The sequence below is a fragment of the Neltuma alba genome, unplaced genomic scaffold (genome assembly GCF_004799145.2).
Source record: "Neltuma alba isolate B1F8T4 unplaced genomic scaffold, ASM479914v2 tig00013496_pilon, whole genome shotgun sequence".
Lineage (NCBI taxonomy): Eukaryota > Viridiplantae > Streptophyta > Magnoliopsida > Fabales > Fabaceae > Neltuma > Neltuma alba.
Window position 1 is genome coordinate 1 of NW_021637722.1, and position 22,254 is coordinate 22,254.

The window sequence follows — 22,254 nt, forward strand, 5'->3', positions numbered from 1 at the left end:
GCAAAAGGCTTATCTCAGAGTTTGACAGGTAAATGTAAGGAGTTTTGGACATAGAAATCCTCTTGAAGAGTACAAAATTGATGGTTGTCGGTTTTTCATCTCAATGCTTAGTGCAACTCGAAGGTTAACTGTGGAGTCACTGCTGCAATATTGGGCATCTCCAATGGAATCCCAAGAACTATTTGATTTCTAGCTGTTCGATGCTTCTGAACTGGAGGTGGGTATCAAAGGACCAAAAAGGAAAAAAGAAGCAAACTTCGCAAATCAGACTCGTGCGCTTTTTTTTTTAATAAAAACCCAGTCACAACTTGAGCTTAATTCTGTTAAACGGACTAATACCATCTCCTGCTTGTCACTGGAGTCGTGAGAATTGTTTTTCCCTGCTCTCATTTGCAGGAGCCTATTAGTGTCTCGGCGACATTTTTTTCTGCTGGTTCTGTCGTCCTTCACCTTCAGCATGAACGAACTCCATAATATGGGGGCAGCGCGGGGCTATGTTCTTACTCCTTTACCTTCCTTGATGCGCTGACAGAGAGTCAAGACTCAAGATGATGATTTTGACATGGTTCCTTTTTAACAGCAAGATTAAGGGGTAGATGACGATCTTTGCCTATTTCATAGTTTTCCCTGGATATAATGGTTTTTCTTTTTGTTGCTTCCTGTAAGCGAAGTTTGATCATTAGCATTTTTTTTCAGTAGCTGATATATGTACATGCTATATAATTATATAGTATCATGAATGCTTGGCATGGTCTGTCCGGGCGAAGGGAGGGCCAAAAGTGGGCCATAAATGATCCGGCATTCTGACAATTGTCTGAGCTTATTTTTGTCATTGGCGTTTGTACGGTTAGCGTGTAAGATATGAAGCTTATTTTATACTCCTCTAGTTCAGTAATTAATGTAGGATATAAATTAAAGATATTAGTTAAATTAATTAATATAATGTGTTTTTTTTAAAAAAATATTCTAAGCATCTTTTTTAATTCTTTTTTTTTCAGAAAATATCAATAAGGTTAATTTGAAAAAAAAATTGATAAACAGATAAAATAGGTCTTTTATATAGGATTAATATTAACTCTTCAATTCAGTTTTATATTAAGGACCCAATGAGTATAAAATTAACTTATCCAGCTTGTGGTGGTTTATTTTACATTTTTCTTTTACATTATCTCCTTATTTAAGGATGGCGATATGAATCAGAACGAGATACGCATTATGCAGTCAAAATATAGTAGCAATCAGCCACTTGCAGGGAATCCATGACATTTCTCCAAAATATCAATTTAATATGCATACATAGAAATATCCCAATAAACAGGAATATTATAAGAAGGAAAATTTTAATATAGAAGATAGAATGTATGAAAGATATTTTCAAAAAAGAAGAATAATAAGAATCCTGCTCGTCCCTGCTTCAGGGCTGGCAGGCTGGCACTGAACAAGTAATTTGTCTTGATATAATACTTAGAATTTTTGGCCACAAAAAAAAAAAAAGAATGTCCTTTATTGTTTACGTACTTATCTTCTACGTCTTCACCAGCGAAGCATTGCCCCTTTGAGAATCAACAGTCCTGATGTTTAAAAAAAGAATCAGCAGTCTAAAATTTTTCTTTCATTCCAGAAAAAATTGTCACTTTGAGGCTTGTTATTATTGTTTCAAAATGTTAGTGAGTTTTTATGGAAACATCGATTATGCTTATGAAGATTTTATTTCATGACAAATGTTATGGGAGAGTATAATAAATAAGAGTATTTTTTTGAAAAAAAAAGTTATTGCATTTTTATTAAAATTTAGGCTATTTATAAGTTTTCAAATATATATGCACAAGCATAACTTCAAAGTGACAAATGTTTCTGATGCATGAGGAGTATTACTGTAGAGTTCATGGATAAAAATAAAATTTAAATAAAAAATAAGGATAAAATAAAATAACATAAAAACTAATTAATAACATATTAAAAGTTTTAAAATGACAAATTAACAATCACTTTAGTCCAGTTTTAAAATTGAAATTTTTTTTAAAATCAGGGGGAATATCGATGAAAATTCGAGAGAATCATTTCTCTTAGCGTCACCTACAATAGCAACCACAGAACATTAGCATCGGAATCAGATTACAAAGCTAATAATTCAAACTCCAAAGCATAGGAAGCAACTTTTTCTTAATCATCAATTGGATCGCACACTCTGATGTTGTTCTTCTTTTAGTGCTTGACGTCAAAATTCAATGTTTTCTTATAAGAAATTTAAAATTCAGGCCGCAATGGACTTATTTGTGAATTTTCAACAAGGTATGGGGTCACTCTTGAGAAGTTTATCAGAATGTACATCACAAACTTTTGAATTCTCAAGTATAAAAATAAACAGTATATAATAGTATAACAACTTAAATATTTTGCAATAAGAATAAAATGTGCCCAAGTCTTTATAATGAAATTTTAAATTCATAAATAGAAATTAAGTGAAATTTTTGACACAAAAATATTTTTAATAATTATTATTAAATTAATGCTACTATTGGCTGGCAAAAATCGAATGTTAAGTGACACTTCGTTTTATTTTGGATGGTACAAGTAATGAGCATGCGTTGGTCAATTATTTAAACCCTGTGATATAACTAAAAAGTAGAAAATTTATTAATATGATTTTAAAATTATAAATAGTTATCTATCATCAATATATCTATATATGAAACATTTTTTTTGGCCAACATCAACATATAAAACACAGCTTATAACAAGGAAAACAAACCGGGTTACTTGCAATATACCAGAAAGTTGAGTTTAATAACATAAATGTATATTAATTAAAGCTTTGACCACGCCTTCCTTAGCCCTAAAACCAAGGCTGCAAATCTGCCTGTTAACGTTCAAATAATTAAATTCCTTTGGTCATGAAGCATGCCATGTGTCAAAGTCAATCGGTAATGCTACGAAGTAATACATGACCAGGAAGATATTTAAACTATAAGCAAAAGAATGATCGAAGAAAGCCTACAAAGGAGAAACTGGTCATAATCTTCTCAGCAATCTAAGAAGTTTACTGGAACGATTTGATCTTTGAAACTTCATAACCATGCAAACCAAAAGTAGTTTAGTTGGTTGAAACAAGACTTGCTTGATTCTGAACCACATAAAGGCAGTAGCGGAATGTATATGCGCATGTTAATTTCTAAGTACTTTCCAATGGTGTAATCATATGATAGAGAACCGAAAGGGTTTATGCATCATTAGTCATTAATTAAACGAAAACAATGGTGGAAAATTAGAGATATGCATTAGCCGAGATAGCATGTGTTGTAACCTTGTAGGCCAGAAGTTCCCCACAAATCAAAGCATTTGCAACATAACTTCTTAAGCCAAAAGGAAAAGAGATATTATGGGTTGAAATCAAAGGTGACTGGAAGCTATTCTTATTAATAGGCGAAGGTGCCCCTTTTATGGGTCATCACTGAACAGGTTAGCTAAGCTCAAACTCTCAAACTGCCTGCTCTGTTTTCTCTCTCTGCATAATAAGCATCCACCAAGCATCGGAGCTTTTCTGTATCTTGCTCAGTTCTACTCTGATGGAAATTCCCGTGATAGATTTCTCAAAGTTAAATGGGGAGGAAAGAGCCAAAACTACGACACTGATTGCGAATGGATGTGAAGAATGGGGATTCTTCCACGTACTCATGTAGTTTATTATTAGAGTCTACGGTTTATAATAAGTTCAAGGTCTGAAATAGAAAATGAATACATTACCAGTCATATTTCGTGGCTTTTTTGTAAGGTACAAAACTTACACACTGTTTTACAGCTGGTCAACCATGGAATTCCAGAGGAGCTGCTTGAGATGGTGAAGAAGATTAGCTCAGAATGCTATGAACTGGAAAGAGAGGAAAACTTCAAAAGCTCAGCACCAGTGAAGCTACTAAATGAAATGGTTGAAAAGAAGAGAGGCGAGAAGTTGGAAAATGTGGACTGGGAGGATGTGTTCACTCTTCTGGATGATAATGAAGGCCAGAAAAAACTCCCGGATTCAGGTACATATTCAAAACCAATGATTCTTTGTATTAAAAACAAAGTCAGATATCCTTTGCTTTTTAAGAAATTATGTTTTTTCTATAACTTCAGGCCTGCAGGAGTTAATCAAATTTCAGTTTAAGTTCAACTTCTCCACCAATGCAAACATTTAGAAAATCTTTCTGAACTTTCTGCAGGGTTGAAAATAGGAACTTTCAATGATTAAAATAAAAAATATGAAATTCGAAATTCAGATAGAATGAGTAGATTTACAGCATAATTTCATGACCTTTCACATGATGATAGGGAAACCATGGCAGAATATCGGTCTGAGTTAAAGAAATTTGCAGAGAGAGTAATGGAAGTGATGGACGAGAATTTGGGGTTACCCAAAGGATACATCAAGAAGGCACTGAATGGTGGAGAAGAAGAAGGTGGCTTCTTTGGTACCAAGGTCAGCTACTACCCACCATGTCCTTATCCAGAGCTTGTGAATGGCCTGCGAGCTCACACTGACGCAGGAGGTGTTATCCTACTCTTCCAAGATGATCAGGTGGGTGGTCTTCAAATGCTCAAAGATGGGCAATGGGTTGATATCCAACCTTTGCCAAATGCTATTGTCATTAACATTGGTGATCAGATTGAGGTCCTAAGCAATGGCCGATACAAGAATTGTCTGCATCGGGTTTTAGTCACCCCAGATAGGACCAGGAGATCAATTGCTTCCTTCTCTAATCCATCACTCCGAGCCATGATATGTCCCGCACCACAATTGTTGGCAAAAGAAAACCAAGCAGGAGTTTACCCCAGATTCGTTTTTCATGAGTACATGTCTGTCTATGCTGAACAGAAGTTCCTTCCAAAGGAGCCAAGGTTTCAAGCCGTTAGAGCCATATGACCAAAAAGCAAAAAAAAAAGAAAAGAAAAGAAAAAGAAGGAAACAGTCCTCTTTTACTTGTGGCTGATCAATCTTGGTGAACTGATGTTAGACATGCTTGACGGCCAATAATTAACTTGGTAGCCGAGTTGTCCATCTCTTTGTTTCTAGTAAGTGAAAGTAATCGCTGTTTTTCCCTGTCATTTAGGTTGCGTTTGGTAGGAAATATTGAAAATGAGAGATTGAGATTGTGATTACAATTGAAAAAATCTATTAAAAGAGTATTTAGTATAAGAGATTGCTTCTTATATGAGATTAGCCAAACTCATGTATGTGGGATTGGAGAATAACATGGGGGAAAGTGGTATTCCCTAATTCCACCTCTATAGGTTTGCCTAATCCCATATAACAAGCAATTACTCATGTTAAATACTATTTTAATGATTTTTTTTAATTGCAATCCCAATCTCAATCCCTTATTTTCAATGCTTCCTACCAAACAGGACCTTAGAGTGTTGGTTTGTCTTGACTGTTATGGGGGTGAGAACTTGTGAGCCCGTCGAGGTTTGCATGTACAACAGTAATATCACATAAATTCTGCACTTTTATATCTATTGGATAGAAACTTCGCTCTTCTTCACAGTAACCACTAGTTATTCTGTCTCAAGCCATCACTATAAAATTTACACAGAGACCACTTACCTCTCGGTAATCGAGTTTACCCTGCATCTGATATAACAAATCATACGTTCCCTTTTCATTTGGTAAATCGTCATAATCACCATTAGAATCAGTTTGTGTTATTTTGCCTCTTGAGCAAGTATATACAAATTTACTCCGCAACTGGCAAAATAATAAATCTTAAATATCTGACGAGGAAATGGAACATAACGGAGTTTGAAATAATCCAGCCAGCTGAGAACAAACCATAAGAAACATCTTCTACTTCCCTGGATTGTCTTGCAGGCCGTTAAACTTTTCAGCCCAGAATTTCCGGTTGGTACAAAAGATTTTACAGAGAAAAACAAATTGAGCGAACACTTTTGACCTTCAAGTGTGCCCTTAGCATCCTGAGATAAATATACAAGTGTTTGAAATATTTTAACTATACAACAGCATCTTGTCAAGATGACATGTGGAGAAACAATTGGCAAATCCTATCTTTACATGGGAAGCCAATATAAGAAACAGGTAGTATCAGCTAACTCTAGAGTTCTGTAATCTAGACGTATGTATAATCTGTACAATAGTTACACAGGTCCTGTCTTCTCTGGAGAATAACACACAAGTGTTTTTCACGCTCACATACTTTATAAAGCCTTCTGATCGAGCCTTTCATTCCAATTCAGACAGCGAATCAAGCTACGAAACCAATCACCCGTTTGGTCAAATTTGTTAACAGTGGGGAGTGGATGCTGACTCATAGATATTCGAACAGAATCTCCTCTTGAAAGCTGCTGCCTTCTTTTCCCATCAAATGACACCCATGCATTGCTTCTTGCATCTTCTGGAATCTGTTACTAATAGACCCAAGTTAACTCACATCCTAATTTCAAAAACCAATTAAAAATTTATAAATCACCCCTAATCATTCTGGGACTAAATCAAGAACATCCCATATCCATTTTCAACGCACAGAATGATTAGCTTTACCTTTAGTTCCAATTGAGCAGAATCTGGAAGTATAACTGGTCTGAATGAGAGTGAATGTGGACAGATTGGGGTGAATAGGATGCAGGGAACATTTGGATGTACCTGTCGTGATATTTTTCAAAATTAGCAATGAACATTACAGTAGACAATAGCGCAATCAGGTATGAAGCAACATTCATAAAGAACCGGGAAAAAATTCTAATAAAATCACGTCTCCAAGATGGTGCTGCCATCACTTAGGTGGTTTCTGCTCACTTTGTTTTTTTTTTTTTTTGTTTGTCTTGGTTATATCATGACCCTCAACGCTATATGTCTATATCTCACTCCATCTTTATCTTACCGAGTTCGCCTGTATAACAGTTTTTTAGGACTCGCTTCTCTGCAGCAGCCACAAGTTGCTGTGATGTCAGAGAGACTGAGAACGATGCGTGGGCCCCATTTACGAGTCGGGCCACCCACCCCTCTCAGGTCTTCTCTTGCCTCTCAGCATGACCGTATGGTGCAGCTTCTCGCGGTTTCGAAACCTCAGTTTTCTCTTACTTTACTGCTAAGGACATAATATTTTAGTGATCAAAAGACGATATTGACGGTATTTTATTGCCCAGCCAAAGGAGGACATCAACAACAAAATCGCACTTGAAAACTGCGGTAATATTAAATTCTAGTGTGTCAAATTGACAAGACATCATCTTTCAATGACCTAAAAAGGGTCGTTGTCCCCAAAAAATGAAAAAGGAAACCACCGCCTATAACGCTATGCCATGAATGATAAGACGCTCAAACACTATCCTACATCCGCTGCTGTGTTGAGAGAATTTTGGGAGACAGTAGGGCAAGCTTGGATGACCCGAGAATTTGAAAAAACAGAAAGCATATCAAGCCAATGCTCCCTATCAATTTTATATGCACAAAGTATATGGGACTACAAATAATACTCTAGCAAAAGCTTACCATGGAACCTCCTGCAGCTGTAGAATAGGCCGTACTTCCCGTTGGGGTAGCCACAATGACTCCATCACCTTGTACCTGAAAGTCACAGCAGTTATCATACATGAAGAGCAGATGGAAATGCTACATGCTGGTGTTCAGAGATATCAAATACTCTAGACCGATGGTCCTAATCTACAAAATGAAGTGATTTGAAAGTTTGAAGAGGTGATGAAAATTAACGAAACTCACCTTGGTTATAAGCCTACCGTGTTCATAACATTCTATCTTTGAAAGGTAAGGATTAGAGCCTCGATCAACAACAACCTCATTAAGGACATCAAATACTTTCCAAGGCACTGTGCTACCCTTATGAAAAAGTTCACATCGAAGACGCATTCTAAGAGTGATGTATACACCATCTCGTGTGGTATTTCCATGGATGACTTGACGTAAGTCCTGCATGTAATCTTCAAACTATTTGCAGAGGACAAAAAAAAGAGTCAAATAAATTACCAAAGAGCTGCCTACATTACTTTGTGGTAAAAGATATTGTTCAGTTGAAAAAGCGTACATGATGAGAAGTCAGAAAACCAAGGGAGCCAAGGTTAAACGATACAACAGGGGGCACAGCATCCTTAAATATATTTGAAGCATGGAGTATAACACCGTCTCCACCCAAGCATGCCACAAAATCTACGTTCTCATGCAGATCACTGTGTCAAGGCATTTGATATGGTAAGAAACTAGCAGTTGAACTGCAGCTTTATCTGAACTAGAAAATACATTATTGCGCATAACGTCTCAAACTCTAGTACCTGGTATCATGACTATAGAAGGTCTGAACAAATCCAAACCCTGGAATCCTAGCAAATAGATCATGCACATCAGGTTCCACAAGAACGTTCATTTTCTCTTGGTAATATAAAAAAGAAGCAACCTACAGAATAGAAATTGTAACTGAACTGAGAGTGGACTTAGTCGAATTTAAAACAAAACTTGATAATAATGTATATTTTCGGGAGAACCACTATGAGGAAATTTTTACAAAGATATGGACCAATTGATCATATTCCCTTTTAATGTTGACTTACGTTATTGACAAAACACAATAACCAACTTGTTCAATCACTTTCCCTGTTTAAACAGTGTAATCAAATCATCTCAGAATAATAAGCAAAAAGAATAAAAATAAAAAGATTACAGAATAACACATTTGATAATACTCCCATGTCCTCAAATTTCAAAGCCTCTCGCTCCTGAATTTTGAAAACCTGAATCCACCTCCTCCCCTTGCTTGAGGAAAACCAGCTCAATAAATTTTTCAATTTTCTGTCTAACATCCATTAAGTATATCAATTTAACTACAATTATTCAGATACTTAGCTACGCAAGCAACATGGGACAACTTAATCCCGCACAAATTGAACATATGAAAGCGATAAACGGAATACTATAGCTTTTGATGTAAAAATTATATCCAATCCTTCGTTCGTGAGGAACACAAAGTATTTGATTCGCCAAAGACTCGAATGCAAAAGTTTCCAGAGAAATATCAAATAGCTGATAGGTTGGTTATAGATAAAGAGGAGAAAATTTGGGTGCAGTTCAATTTGAACCTAATGACGGTCAACTTTTTTTTGGCCTTTTAGATGAATGAGCATAACTTGCACAATTATGCCCTCTACTTCAATGTCTGACATATATACAGCTAAAACTTTTGCAAATATATAGTTCGTAAACACCAAGTTTAGAAACTCTGACGTCTGGATCAGTGAAGTACCAAAGAGGACATATTCTTAGCACTGACTTGGTCCCCGGCATATATTTAAAAGAAAGTCACCTGTTTAGCTTCTTCCATCAGTTCTTCCCCCATCTTTTTGAACAATAATACAGTCTTCGGCACAGATTTCCACATAAGCATCTGTTGCTGGGTGCTTGGATGAGTGAAAGCCAAAGAAGATTCGGTCACCTTTTCTCTGGCACAAGAAAATCCGTCAGTTCGTACTAAGAACATCTCCGCTTTCTTTCTTGACTGCAACCTCACAACACCTGTCGAAGATGCACACATATTCCCTTCAACGGGTCCAGAGTCTTCATCATGTGAGGTTGTTCCTGAGTCACCCCTACCGTCTCCAACCCTTGGAGATTTATTTGTGATGTCATCGGAGTATTTGTTCACAGCATTAGAGACACTGGAAGTAGGCATGGAATGCATTTTTTCTTCACTAAACCCATTTATTGTGCTCCTAACATCATTAGAAGTACTTCTATTCAGCGACTTGGAATTGCCATCAGCTTTAATCTGTGGCTCTCCTGATGAATAGTCCCCAATAGCTGACCCGTCGGAACTTCCTGGGTCCATAATTTTGGGTACACGATTATTACCATTGCTGATGATCAAACCCCCATTCAACCCGCCAGTATACATGTTCCTTGAATCTGGCAAGGATTCCAATCTTTTAATCTTATAATTAAAAAATGAGTTTGGCGAGATCTTCCCAATCCCCAAAAAGGTGGACATCTCCTTTTTAGAAAAGACATCACAAGGAGGAATCTGAGCTTTTAAAGGATTAATTTTGTTGGAGAAACCTGAAACTGATTCCTCTCCTTGAGCTGCAATTGTGGCTTCTGACAACATGCCGTAGTTATTAGTGAATCGAGTAAAGGTCCCCTTACTTTGCATTTTTTGGTCATCATTCTTTGGTAAGGTACTTCTATCACATGTTACACGCAAATTCTCTGATAATGAATCAATATCCTTGCCCAGAGAGGATCTCTCTGAACTCATCAAAGAGTCCTGCAGTTTTCCATTACCATTTGTAAGATGCGACAACTTGTCATTAGGAATTACAGCTGGATTGAAAACAGCCTGAGATGCAGAGCGAGTCATGTGCTGCCTCCACCTGGAGACCATGGCAGATGTTCTCCAAACTCCTTCCTTGCTGTGAAGATAGAGAGGCCTTTTGCTGTAGTCTGAAACATAAGATGCAAACCTAACAACCTGTTCCATAGTAGGTGCAGTCTTTACTTCTACTGGAATTTTAACCACTTCAATTTTTCCTGATGCAATAGCATCTTGAATGGCTGCTTGGTAGAAGTTATCATTAACAGTCTCCGCTCTCAGATCAATAATAGTTTTATATCCTTGGTCCAATAACCACTTCAGGCCTTCTTCTGTTACCTGACTGCCCATCCAAAAAGCTGCCTCAGAGTTAGATTTTGTGTCCTCTTTTGAAGTGGATAAATATACAGGACTCCAATTTGCAAAAAGTGTATGGCAAGGATGATTGTCCCCACGAGGAAAACCAGAATCGTAGCAAACATTCTTTAGTCGCTGGAGTTTCCTCCATACATCCAAGCTTCGATTGTCATCAGGTGTCAAATAATTCTCAAGAGCTACATGCAAGCTCTCACAACACCTTTTCATCTCACTCCTAAAAGCAGCAAGGGGGGGAAGCTCATCCTCCATTATGCTGACTTCTGCCACGCGAAAGGGATTCATAATTGAGGATCTACCAGAAAGAACATCCTCCCTGGCTTTGTTCACAAGTGAAATCATGCATCCAAGGACAGAGACTAATTTATCTTCCAGTTGAGGTTTCTCATCGGAAGGAACTTCATATGAGACACTACATTCACCAGTCATCGGGTTGCATAATGCATCCATTAATGCTGAATGAAGCCTTTCAGAGGCTCTAAAGATCCTACAGTATGCCTCTACTTCAGCGATATCGCCAGGCATTGGTCCCATCCAAGGCAACTGTGATGGATCATGGGATTGAAAGGATTTCAAACTCTGAAAAGGGAGAGGAGGTCAATTTGCAAGAGATTGTCAGTTTACGGCCTGAAACTTTTCGAGATCAAATCATTAAAGCATGAACAGAAAAAAAATGAAGTCAAAGAGACCAGCGGATGTATGTTTACAGACTTAAAAGAAATTATACTGGATGTTGAATTATATATTCTGGGTTTTAATGCAAGCGGTAGTTAATATTAATAGTATATATTACAACTACCAAAGGGTCATTCTAAATGAACTGAAACGGTACTTCTTTTAAGTATTGAATTTAATATAAGAGGGAAGATCGGCTCGTTCAAATGAAAAAGAAAGCATGCAACAATCCAAGGGAAGAAGATCACGGGAACCAGAGCATGATACGTGCGTAACCAGTTCAGCATGTTCAAAACTAATCGAAAAAGCAGTGAAGGATCGTCAAGATGCCGTTTTTACGACATTTGAAGGAATATCAAGTAAAACGGGCTTTGCCGCATAAATATTGATTTCCCAAAACTATTTTAAAGCACGACCATACGAAATCATCCCAGGATTTCCTGCCTTAATATCATCAAAATGTCTCTGGGACGCGAGTGGTGATAAAATCAAATCCTGACAATACCACAAATGGCCATGCAACTGGACACAGTGGAGCTTCAGTAACTCAAGCAACGCATCAATTAGCAGCTTTACAAAGAAACGAGCTAAAAAAAATTCAAATTTCAAGAACCATCAATCTGAAGAGGAAGAACAGAGTTGAAATATTAGTGGGAAGAAAAAGGACCTGGGAATCTAATCCGAAATTTAACGAGAAGGAGTTAGAAAGCTCCGCACTGATAACGAACTTGATTTGTCTCCGTGGCCTTGCCTTCCTCTGAAACTCGGAACCGAAGACAGTGCCATTGCCAAAAGCGTGAGGAAGCTTAAAGAAACAAAGATATGAAGGTGAGATCACTCCGGCCACCGGCGAAGGAGTAAGACTCATGTCGACTGAGAATGCCATGTGACACGGGCATGGACATATTACCATGGAGGTCTACGAGGGAAGGATCAGCGAATAGATTTTATGTTGGTTACTATTTTGTGTGGAAAGTCATTTCGACGTGAAAATTATTGTATGTGATTTGAAATGGATAATGGGAAAATATGCGTGGATATTGGATATTGGATTGCACCAATATCTTGTTTTCGTGGTTGAGGTATCAGATAGCTTTTGAATTGAATTGATGGATAGGTGTCTTGATGCTCTTTGGTTGACGCCACCTTCCGTCAGTTTCCATAATCTTTTAGTTTGATTGTTGCACTTAATTTTCTCATTTCGTTGTACAAGCTTGACATTAGACAACACCTCTTTTTTTCCCCACAAAAATAAAATCCTCATAGTTTATTTCAATTTTAAGTCGAGTACGTATAGTTTAATTTATTTATTCATTAGAATTTTATCAATTCCGGATATTTCCTCTTAACTGTAAAACTCATTAATTTTAATTTATAAAATTTTATGAACTTTGTCACATTTTTTTCATTCCTTCTAATACCATTTTAACACTGTACATTTCTATGGCTAAAATTTTATAAATTAAAAATCACTAAATCAAATAATAAGGATCTAATTCAAATAAAATAAATTTTAAACAAAAAAAGAGGAAAAATTATATTCACAAGACTGAAAACTGAAACTATTTGGATAACTTTTTAAAGTTGATGTGTTTTTTCAATTTAAATTAGTGACTCGTGCACCCACACAGGTAAAATTTAATTTTTCCTTGTATCACTTTTTCTTTTTGGAGAAACCGGGCTAAGCCCAAATTATTACGTTAAACACAAACTAAACCCGGAGAGCACGCCCCAGAGCAGACCGTTGTGAATTTGTGATCATGTCATCTTTACGGAAAAAGTTTCTAGCTTTTGCTATCCCAAAAAAGTTTCTAGTTTTTTCGTTCCAAAAGGATATTTCGTTATATTTTAAAATTAAATGCAAAAAATGTAGTGAACCCTTTTTTTTTTTTTGGGCCAGGTACCGAACTTGAATTAACATTGTCCCACTAGAGTTTGCAGAGAATCAGGCCCTATGCCGCACGAGTCAATGATCAGTGTACAGTTCAAGTTTTGGGCAAACATGATTATTTATTTTTCCTAGTTGGGACTGGCTTAATAACTTGTCACAAATCAATAGATACAACACGCCGGCAAAAAATATCAAAATATTCCCTTCTTCCGTCCTTCCTTTCCGATCCTAGCAAGTAATATGGGTGTGACTTCTCCCGATCAGCATGGTTAATATTTACTTTCTAATACTGGCCTGATGCATCCTTAACACCCTTGATAGCTGACCCTTAGCAAGGTTGACCTTTTTAAAAACCAATGTTACTGATGCAAGACAGGACATGATTTTCTTTCATTACCTTGTAAACGCCGATTCATCATCAAATTATCATATCCTTCTAGATCTTTCTTCAAGGGGCCGTCCTAATACTTCAAGCCATACTACCACGGGTTCGGACTCTGTCAATAAGCATTTGTCTTCCAGACAAATCTTCTTCGTAACCAACAACCTGAGTTTGAAATACAAAACTGATTTTCAGGATCGAACCATTAAGAGGAAAGCAGGATAATATTCACAAGGGATGCCAACGATTGATCACAACTAAACAGTGCAAGCAGAAGTTAAATCTTTGTTCAAGTGACAGACAGATCTTGCACTTATAATCAAATTTGGATCTGGCACTGAGTCGTTAATAAATAGAACAGAAGCAAGCCCCAAAAAAAAAAAATCAAAAACTAAGGAGTCGTATGTGATTGCCAGATAAAACCTGAGATTCCGTTTGTGTTTCACTAAAATTATCATAAGCTGCTCTTCCATCTCGAGAAGCATCATCATTATCCTCGTTTCTGCTACTTCTGAAGGAAAAATCATTAGCTCAATACAAACACTAAGAAAACAAATGAACAATGAATTAGCTTTTCTAGTTCTGCAGTCAACAGTGTTGAAATTTTAAGAGAAAATACAGTACTAAACTAATAAATTGATCATTCTTAGATCCGATGAGAGTTGAGAGAAAGAAAAAATCATCTCTAGATCACCAATAAATAATTAGGATTAATGCAAAAATCATTAACGTGAAAATAAAAAAGGACATTTATTGCACACTTATGATGGCTTCTGCGTTAAATACAAACTATGAGATCATTAGAAGAAGAATGAGAAGAACAATAATAACAAAGGCGTATATAATTTTGACCAAGGACGACAGTGTAAAATAATGACAGCTAAAGGTCAATCAGTAAAGAGAGAGAAATATAAAGCTTGCCTGTTCAACCAGTGCTCAGAAAATCCAATGACAGTATGAGGATTTGATTGGTTTTCACCAAGAACAGAACAATCAGACGAAAAATTCTAATCTATCATCAAGGACTACAACTCGTTTAAAAGCAAAATGAAAACTCAATCATATCATGAAACATAACGAAATGACTACACTTGAAGGATACATTTCGCTTATTCACAGTCTTCCCTGGGGATGTCTGGTCATCCATCTTCAAGGAAAAGGAAAAGCATAAGTTCAGAAGTAAATATGGACATAATGGGGCAAATGCCAGGCATAAATTATTAATATTCGGCATCTCAAAATACCATAAAAAATATAGTATTGTTACCTTACTAGTCTGCTCTAACAAGTCCTCAATTGCAGCAGCAACATCAGGAACAGCCGGAGACACCTTACTAGTATCTATTAGCGTATTGTTTCCTGTAGAACTCATATCGTAGATAGGGGTAGCTGAAGCTACAGCCGAAGGCACTGTATCATACAGGCCAGACTCTTCCAAAAGCCTTGCCCTTTTGCAGTAAACACTTGATATTTTAGCATTAACCTCATAATTGTCGACTTGACTAGCCATATTTTGATTTGGTATGTTTCTCAAATTTTGTGATCGACTTGAAAACTGGGCAGAGCTGTCTCCACCTATGCTTTCAGCCGGGTTAGGAAATTGACTCACAGTAAAAACTCCTGCCTCCTGGTTCTCATGATCTTGAACAGAAACTTCTTTGGGTAAAAATTGATCAACACCAACAACTTTATTCTGAAATAATTAGCACATTGTTTAACAATTCTTTTGCTGTCTCCCAAGGGCCTATCAACATATGTACATAATGCACTAAGACATGTATGCAAAATAAGATGAGTTTGCAGACCAGCATGCATTCAAGCTCCTATCATTCCACACAGAAACCAAATTGAATACCTGTTTGACACATTCAAATATCCATTCAGAGGTAACTGCCTGGATCCCCCACTTACAAGCAGCCTCATACTTAGGCCCATTGATGAATTTACACAATAAATGTGTGACTTTCTTTGTCAACTTCTCCACAAATGTAGCTCCGAGAACAAAGCACAAGTTCCTTAGCAGCATTCTGTCTTTCCCCTCATATTGAGAAACACAAAACCGAAAGCTTTCAAACCCAGGCAAAGGTATACAGCAAGGGAGTGGAGAATAAAGAATGTGACTATCAACATCCAGCAAGCAGTCATTCTTCAACAAACACATCAGAACAGCATCAGCAATAATTAAAAGGCTGAATGGTTATTATACAAACAAGGTAAATTCTTAAAGAATCCAGTTGATAGCAAAAATTTATTCATTATGAATACATTAATGACTAAATGAGACTAACTACGGTTAATTATAAGAAAAGCCTATTCAAATCATCTAAAAGAGTATTAAGAGCATAAAGATTGAAACATGAATTGTTTAGTAAGAAAAATATAAGAAAAGTCAAAGAAAAGGCAGCTGCAAAAATAACATTTAGCAACACCAAGAAAAAAAAACAAAAAAGCGCCCTTAACTGGGAAGTTCACATTTGCGAGATAATCAAGCTTACCTCTAAACAAGATCGTATCCAATGACTGGAGATATACGTAGTCGGGGAAATTTCTTCCAACCTCCTTGTTACACCGTGGCACTCAATAGTATAGTGGGCATTCTGTTTTCTGTGCCCATTTACTACCTCTCCTTTTCCTTGACTTATCCATTGAATAATCTCATCTCTCTGGCAAAAGAAACCAAAACTATATAATTACTTGAACAGAAATCTTATTTGCCATCTAACTTAACTTCCTGTATATGCGTTAGTTCATTGACTCCATATGTCAAAACTCACAGTTAGGGTGCAAGATCATATCATATTTAATAAACATAGACAATAAAAACTTACTCTCTCTTCAGGAAAAGAATTTGAAAAACAAAACGTCCTCCCCCAGAAAACTGTTGATGACTTCACACACTGAGAAGAGTCATTATGCATCTTCTTTTGACCCTTCATTTTATTATTAACGACAGGAAGTTGCATTTGCTTTGTCGGCTTGTCCATTGATTTAAGACTGGACTGATTGATCACATCGATCTCCAGCTTCTTTTCTTCTCTTTTCTCCACGGACAATGGCATTACAACTCGAGAGTCCATACTAGTTATCGCCTGATCAGCCTGCAGGCTCTGATGAGTGCTGAAGCCTTTACCTTTATTCATGGTCATAATGCCAGTTACAACTCCTTTCACAAAAGATGTGGAACCTAAGCAATCATAAGAAAATGAGCATGTATCTCAGAAAAATATACTCATGACCACCATTAAAGAAAATTTAACACGAGTAAGTTTAATTAAAAGATTTCTCCTGTTTGCACGCAAGCAGGAGAGAACAGATGCAGACCATAACTGTGCACAATTGCAGATGATAACAGCGGACCTTTTGGAAGAAGAAGATCTTGCGCAATATGTCTCTTCAGAACAGGAACTTCTTTCTTTTCACGGTCACAATCTTCAAGCCATGCAGTTTTAACAACATAGATGATACCCAGAGCAGCAAGGCTCCTTACATCCTTCTTTTCTCTGGAGAAAAACATAATTGGAATGGTAATTATCAAGACTAACTAAAAGAAAGAGAATACAGTATTCCACTTAAAGCCAATCAGAGAGCCACATTTATGATGGTAGCCACCAGGTAGCGTCAAAATTGGGTTGCTTACACATGAATGCAAAGGAGGGGGCACAATCAACAAACATAGAGAAGACGTGCATCCACAATACTCCTGGAAGACATTAAACTAGACTTACATTTCTGACGGGGTTCCAACAACTATGTGTGTCAACTTGTCATTAAGCGACATATATCTGGACCCTCCTCCCTTATGAATCAAATTAACTAGCTTACGCATTTCAGAGGCTTCAAAGCCAACAAGTGATATTCTGCACTCTGATAAGTACAGGTCATTATCATCAGATTCAGAATCTCTGGCTACAGCACTGTCAAGGTTTGGTTCCTTTTTGGGTTGCACTGGACGTGCTTCAGGATCTGTCCCATTAACAAAGATAGGAACATCTAAAATGGCGGCAGAAGTGTTTTCTGACTGTGTAGCATCTGGATCTCCGTCCACAGGCTCAGCATAGGAAACAGCAGGCATACATGAATCTGCAGGTCCAGATGCTGCTGCTGATTGCCATTTCCCACTTTCCCTCTCTTGACTATGTTGTGCTGTTAAATTATCCCCGGACATTCTTTGTGAAGATACAGGTCCATGCTGAACAGGGTAGGACTCCTCATTCAGACATGCTATTCATAATTTTTAAAAGAAAAATATAGGGTCGTCAGATATTGTGGTTGGAATCAAATTATGAAGGTCAAAAATACAGAAGGCACTGCAACATAATGTATAGCAACCATAAAGTTACCCCTCCTGGCAATAGACTGATCAAACCATTTCTTTGTCACAATATGGATGTGACCCCATCGTTTTGCCACCTTATATTTGTCACCTTCAGGAGCTTAAGAACAGTCAAGAACACAATTATCCGCCTAGTTTAAACTCATAAGTAAACAGTAGCCGCCAATTGAAGGAAGAGTTTTCATAAAATGAGTTAACGAATTAAAAAACAAAATGAATGGAATATCATGCTCCTTAATAACTTAAACTCTTGATGATGATAGATTATACTCTAGCAGATATATTCAAAGTATTACAGATTTAAAATAGTATATATTTACATTAGTTCATGTTAGAAGCGTGAGACTTGTCAGTTCAAAATTATGAAAACAGTATGATAAAGTTGACACCAAAGTCGTCTAATGTTTGAAGAGAGTGTTACAGACAGTCCAACTTATGCGGCTAAACGCAAAAATGTAACAACAAACATTGTTCAAAAGCAAGAAGGATGTTTTCTCCTAATCCTGGACAGTAGGCGAATATTCACATGATTTAAACAGAGATAATGGTTCAAAGAAACTCTAGCAAGGATATATCAGAAATCAAATGTGTGCACTTCTTTGTCAGCTCTGCAGAGTATTTCCCACCATTCTGTACAATAAGCATCTCAATTTTCCTGCGCTCATCTGTATAAAATGAAAACAAATTAGCAGCAACAAACACAAAAATTATATTTTGAAAAGAAAATCAACAGATAACTAAAACCTGCTGGAATTCGGGTAACACAAATTGTCAACCCAGAAAAGGGAAGAATCCTGTATGACTCTTGAGGAACAATGCGATGCTCAATAGAGCATTGCTTTAACCAATTAGGAGTGACAATTGGTTTCTTCAGCATATTCAAAGCCCACTGCCAGATGTAAAGCAATTTAAATACATTAGATTGTACAGCATCAATTTGAGCTCAAAGACATTTCAGACCATCATGAAGATCTGTTTATGGGGTTGAAAAGGATTAATGACCTACTAAACAACAACCTATATTAAAAATAGGCAAACAAGATTTAGGTATCTGTAACAATCTTAACTAATGGGGCGATCCAGATCCAGTTGAAATGTTGCCACACTAATTATGGTGGGCCAAGAACAAGCCATTAACTCTTTCAAGATTTGAATCCGCTACCAGCAGTAATTTGGGAACTGAACTATGCAAAGCAGAAGTGGTTACCAAAAATGACTAGACAACCATATATACACACACACACACACACATATGTATAAATATATAGTAGACTGTTAATAGATGTCATCAAGGGTCATAAAAAAATACCTAACTTCCCCTAAATGCTAAAGGCATTATCTAAGGAAAAAACAATCAAACCACGTCTTGATTACAATAGTCTCAAAAAAGGGTAACATTACTCCCTACATCAGAAGCCAGGAATAATGCCAGATAATGCCAACCTATATTAGCCTAGGAGTTTCACCCTTTGGATGTTCGACCAAGTTTAGTTATTGCACCCTCTAGAAAAATTCAAGCAATGATATTTTGGCATTAACATGCGCATGATACTGCATGCAAGCATGTGATACACAGAGACAGAAAAGGGTCATAAGAGTATAATAATCAACATGACAAAGAATAAAGAGAAGTGATTAAGATTTAAGAATAATGTGGAGCATAAGCTTCTTTTACAATACCTTGTACTTTGCAGCTAAAACATTTTTCACAATCACAAAGTTTACATCCAGTGATGCTTTAGTATGCAGAATTCCTCCCATAGAATTTACTAACTCTCCTATCTTCATCTGCATCACGATACATATGATCAACATTACTAGATTGAATGGGAAACTTGTACATCGATTAATTCTAAGACATTGATTTTGAGCAATCACTTTTTGAGATCGTTATAACACAGATATACACATACAGATTATATCCATCATATCAGCCCAACGAAAATTCCTTGAAAATCTAGCAATATTTTAATTGAAGATAACAACCAGAAAAAGGTGCAGGTCCCCTCTTAGTTATTCCGAAGCCAGAGGCCTAAAAAAGGTGAAAAGAAAACATGACAACAGTCATGCGAAGAATGCTTGTCAACTTGCTAAGAGAAAATGAATGGAAAATAAATAAAGCTAAGCTAACTTGTATTGATAATATTTCAAATGCACAGTACCTTCTCATCCATATCAAAGCCAGATGCAAGTACTTTGACACCATCCATGGCAAGGCAACAAGTAAAACCCTGTTTAGGCAGGGGTCTTTGTTCTTTTGCACATGAAAGCACACACTGAGGACCTGCCCAAGAGTGAACAAAAAACTCAGAAGCGACGCCTTTTTCCAAGACAAAGGATAGCTGATATTCAACTATGGAAACCATCCATACTGGACAGGTATAGAGTAGCGATAAAAGCTACCCAATTCAGACGAGCCAACCATCAAAATTCAAAACGACACACTTTTACTAAAGAAATAAGAACAACATGCCTCGTCAGATTCTAAAATGCCAATCTGGCGTCTGCAAATGGCTGATACAAACAATAATGCTTTTTCAACATCAGATTACGAGGTTCTACGCATCTTAAAGCCACTTCAGAAAATTACACAGCTAAAAGCTCTTAAATCAACTTTGCAATTGCGTAATGAATGGGAAGACGAGAAAAGAACAAGAAGATTTCAGTTAACACAACCAACCAACAGGAGCGGTAACAATAGTCTTAGCAAGCGGAAACTTAAAAACTTACCAAGCAGATTACAACCCCTGGCTTTAAGATCCTCCAGTTTCTCCTTCAAATAAATTTGGAAACAGAAAAAAGAAATATCAGAAATGCAGAAATCAAACTCGAATTCAACTAAAACTACTAATCGCAGGACACCAAGCTATTACATGATCGTGAGATATGATATGATAGTCGTGCGGCCCATTGCGCGAAGGATCGCAGCAAAGGTGGACACGCGCGCCGTTATTCTTAAGCGCGTCGTGAAGTGCGTCGAAGACTTCCGGCGGCACGAGGTTCCGCGACATGAACACATCCGCGCCTTCGAATGCATTCGTCCGCAGCATCTCTGCCAGCAAGCGCTCTCCCTCACACACTCAAGTGCAGTAATCAATACTGACTGTTACGTCTCCCTTCCATTGAAAAGATTTCGGGGAAGAAAACGGATAGCGTTTTTTTTTTTTTTGGCCAACGGATAGTATAAATTAGGTTTACGAAGTTAATTTACCCATAGAGAACAGACGAATAGACGATTCACGATTGTGAGACCGCGAGATATGAAAAGGGAAGAGAACACAAAAACGCGGGAAAGCGAGTTCAGACGCTTCCCCACCCGAACTTTGCAAATGTGAAATGTGGCGGAATCGGGGAACTTGTTGAGCTTTATCCGTCTATAGGAAATGCTTTCAAAATTTTAAAAAAAAACCAAAAAAAATTCTTAAATTTCAAAATTCTCAAACAGTCACCTGTATAAATAAAATTACAATTTGAGTATAGTTGATCAAATTGAGATTTACAAATTTGCTGAAATAACCATAGTCTTTTTTGTTTTAAAAAAAAACAAACAAACATCCTCATCAGCTAGCTTGTTGCTAGAGCTCTGATGTAGGCTGCAGCCGCTGTAGTTCAAGTGAGCTACTGTCACTGGAGCTCTGATAGTCCGCTGACAACCCATCGCGCGAAGCTCTGGCAACTTTTTTATTTTATTTTTACAACTTCAGTGATATAGTTAACAAGTTTTTTAATGCTGTTAATAAATTTGATATAGTAGTTAACAGTAGGTTTTTTTTCCAAAAAAATTCAAAAAGTGGTATTTTTACAACTTCAATAGTATGGTTAATGGGTTTTTTAATGTTATTAACAAATTTGGTATAGTAGTTGACAACAGGTTATCCAGAACATTCAAAAATGGCATCTTTATAATTTCAATAACACAGTTAACAGTTTTTATTACGTTATTGACAAGTTCGGTATAGCAGTTAATAATATGTTTTTCAGGAGATTCAAAAAGTAATATTTTTACAATATTAGTAACACTGTTAATAAATTCAATATAATTATTAACAACAGGTTTTTTCAAGAAATTCAAAAGGTATCATTTTTACAATTTTAGCAACACAGTTAACAAGTCCTATAACTATATTAATAATTCTCATAACTCTATTAACAAAATTTCCTTATAAAAGTTTATGTTTTTAATATTAGCTCATGTACATGAAAAAATATTCATTTATTAGGCATTTACTATGATTACGAGAGTTGTTAATATTATTACATTAATCATTATTAGAGTTTTGAATGACATTAG

General features: G+C 36.6%; 2 protein-coding genes, 1 long non-coding RNA gene and 1 pseudogene across 4 annotated transcripts; 2 read left to right on the forward strand and 2 right to left on the reverse strand.

Annotated features, from left to right (window-relative positions):
- The first annotated feature begins 6 nt into the window (after window positions 1-6).
- LOC114737769 (uncharacterized) lies at window positions 7-938 on the forward strand. The gene is made up of 2 exons (XR_003739463.1): window positions 7-217; window positions 397-938. It is a non-coding gene; the product is annotated as an uncharacterized LOC114737769 (long non-coding RNA).
- A 2,557-nt stretch (window positions 939-3,495) lies between these two features.
- On the forward strand, window positions 3,496-5,074 carry LOC114737771 (1-aminocyclopropane-1-carboxylate oxidase 5-like; annotated as a pseudogene).
- A 737-nt stretch (window positions 5,075-5,811) lies between these two features.
- On the reverse strand, window positions 5,812-12,350 carry LOC114737761 (NAD kinase 2, chloroplastic). Its single transcript, XM_028925719.1, has 8 exons — window positions 12,025-12,350; window positions 9,306-11,261; window positions 8,281-8,402; window positions 8,037-8,178; window positions 7,715-7,939; window positions 7,487-7,561; window positions 6,536-6,637; window positions 5,812-6,396 (listed from the first exon to the last, which is right to left on the reverse strand). The coding sequence occupies exons 1-8, from the start codon at window positions 12,268-12,270 to the stop codon at window positions 6,193-6,195; spliced, it is 3,072 nt and encodes a 1,023-aa protein (XP_028781552.1). The 5' UTR covers window positions 12,271-12,350; the 3' UTR covers window positions 5,812-6,192.
- Window positions 12,351-13,240: 890 nt separating this feature from the next.
- Window positions 13,241-21,272, reverse strand: LOC114737742 (DNA topoisomerase 2-binding protein 1-A). Of its 2 annotated transcripts, none has more exons than XM_028925700.1 (17): window positions 20,837-21,272; window positions 20,694-20,736; window positions 20,126-20,247; window positions 19,644-19,751; window positions 18,708-18,852; window positions 18,537-18,628; window positions 17,971-18,064; window positions 17,356-17,851; window positions 16,988-17,130; window positions 16,459-16,814; window positions 16,126-16,293; window positions 15,486-15,668; window positions 14,898-15,323; window positions 14,733-14,777; window positions 14,552-14,637; window positions 14,054-14,141; window positions 13,241-13,795 (listed from the first exon to the last, which is right to left on the reverse strand). In XM_028925700.1, the coding sequence occupies exons 1-17, from the start codon at window positions 21,011-21,013 to the stop codon at window positions 13,718-13,720; spliced, it is 2,850 nt and encodes a 949-aa protein (XP_028781533.1). In that variant the 5' UTR covers window positions 21,014-21,272; the 3' UTR covers window positions 13,241-13,717. The 2 variants fall into 2 exon arrangements, with proteins under 2 accessions (XP_028781533.1, XP_028781532.1); XM_028925699.1 differs by having other exon boundaries at window positions 15,486-15,776.
- Between the last annotated feature and the right edge of the window lie 982 nt (window positions 21,273-22,254).

Excerpts from the sequence above, each read along its gene's own strand:
- LOC114737761 (XM_028925719.1), bottom strand. The coding sequence starts at position 12,270 with ATGGTAATATGTCCATGCCCGTGTCACATGGCATTCTCAGTCGACATG. Across the intron at positions 7,940-8,036 it reads GTTTTCTGACTTCTCATCAT|TTTGAAGATTACATGCAGGA; the intron begins GTACGCTTTTTC and ends CTCTGCAAATAG. Across the intron at positions 7,562-7,714 it reads ACGGTAGGCTTATAACCAAG|GTACAAGGTGATGGAGTCAT; the intron begins GTGAGTTTCGTT and ends TGTGACTTTCAG.
- LOC114737742 (XM_028925699.1), bottom strand. The coding sequence starts at position 21,013 with ATGCTGCGGACGAATGCATTCGAAGGCGCGGATGTGTTCATGTCGCGG. Across the intron at positions 16,815-16,987 it reads AGATCTTCTTCTTCCAAAAG|GTTCCACATCTTTTGTGAAA; the intron begins GTCCGCTGTTAT and ends ATGATTGCTTAG. Across the intron at positions 14,638-14,732 it reads AGACTGTGAATAAGCGAAAT|AATTTTTCGTCTGATTGTTC; the intron begins GTATCCTTCAAG and ends ATGATAGATTAG.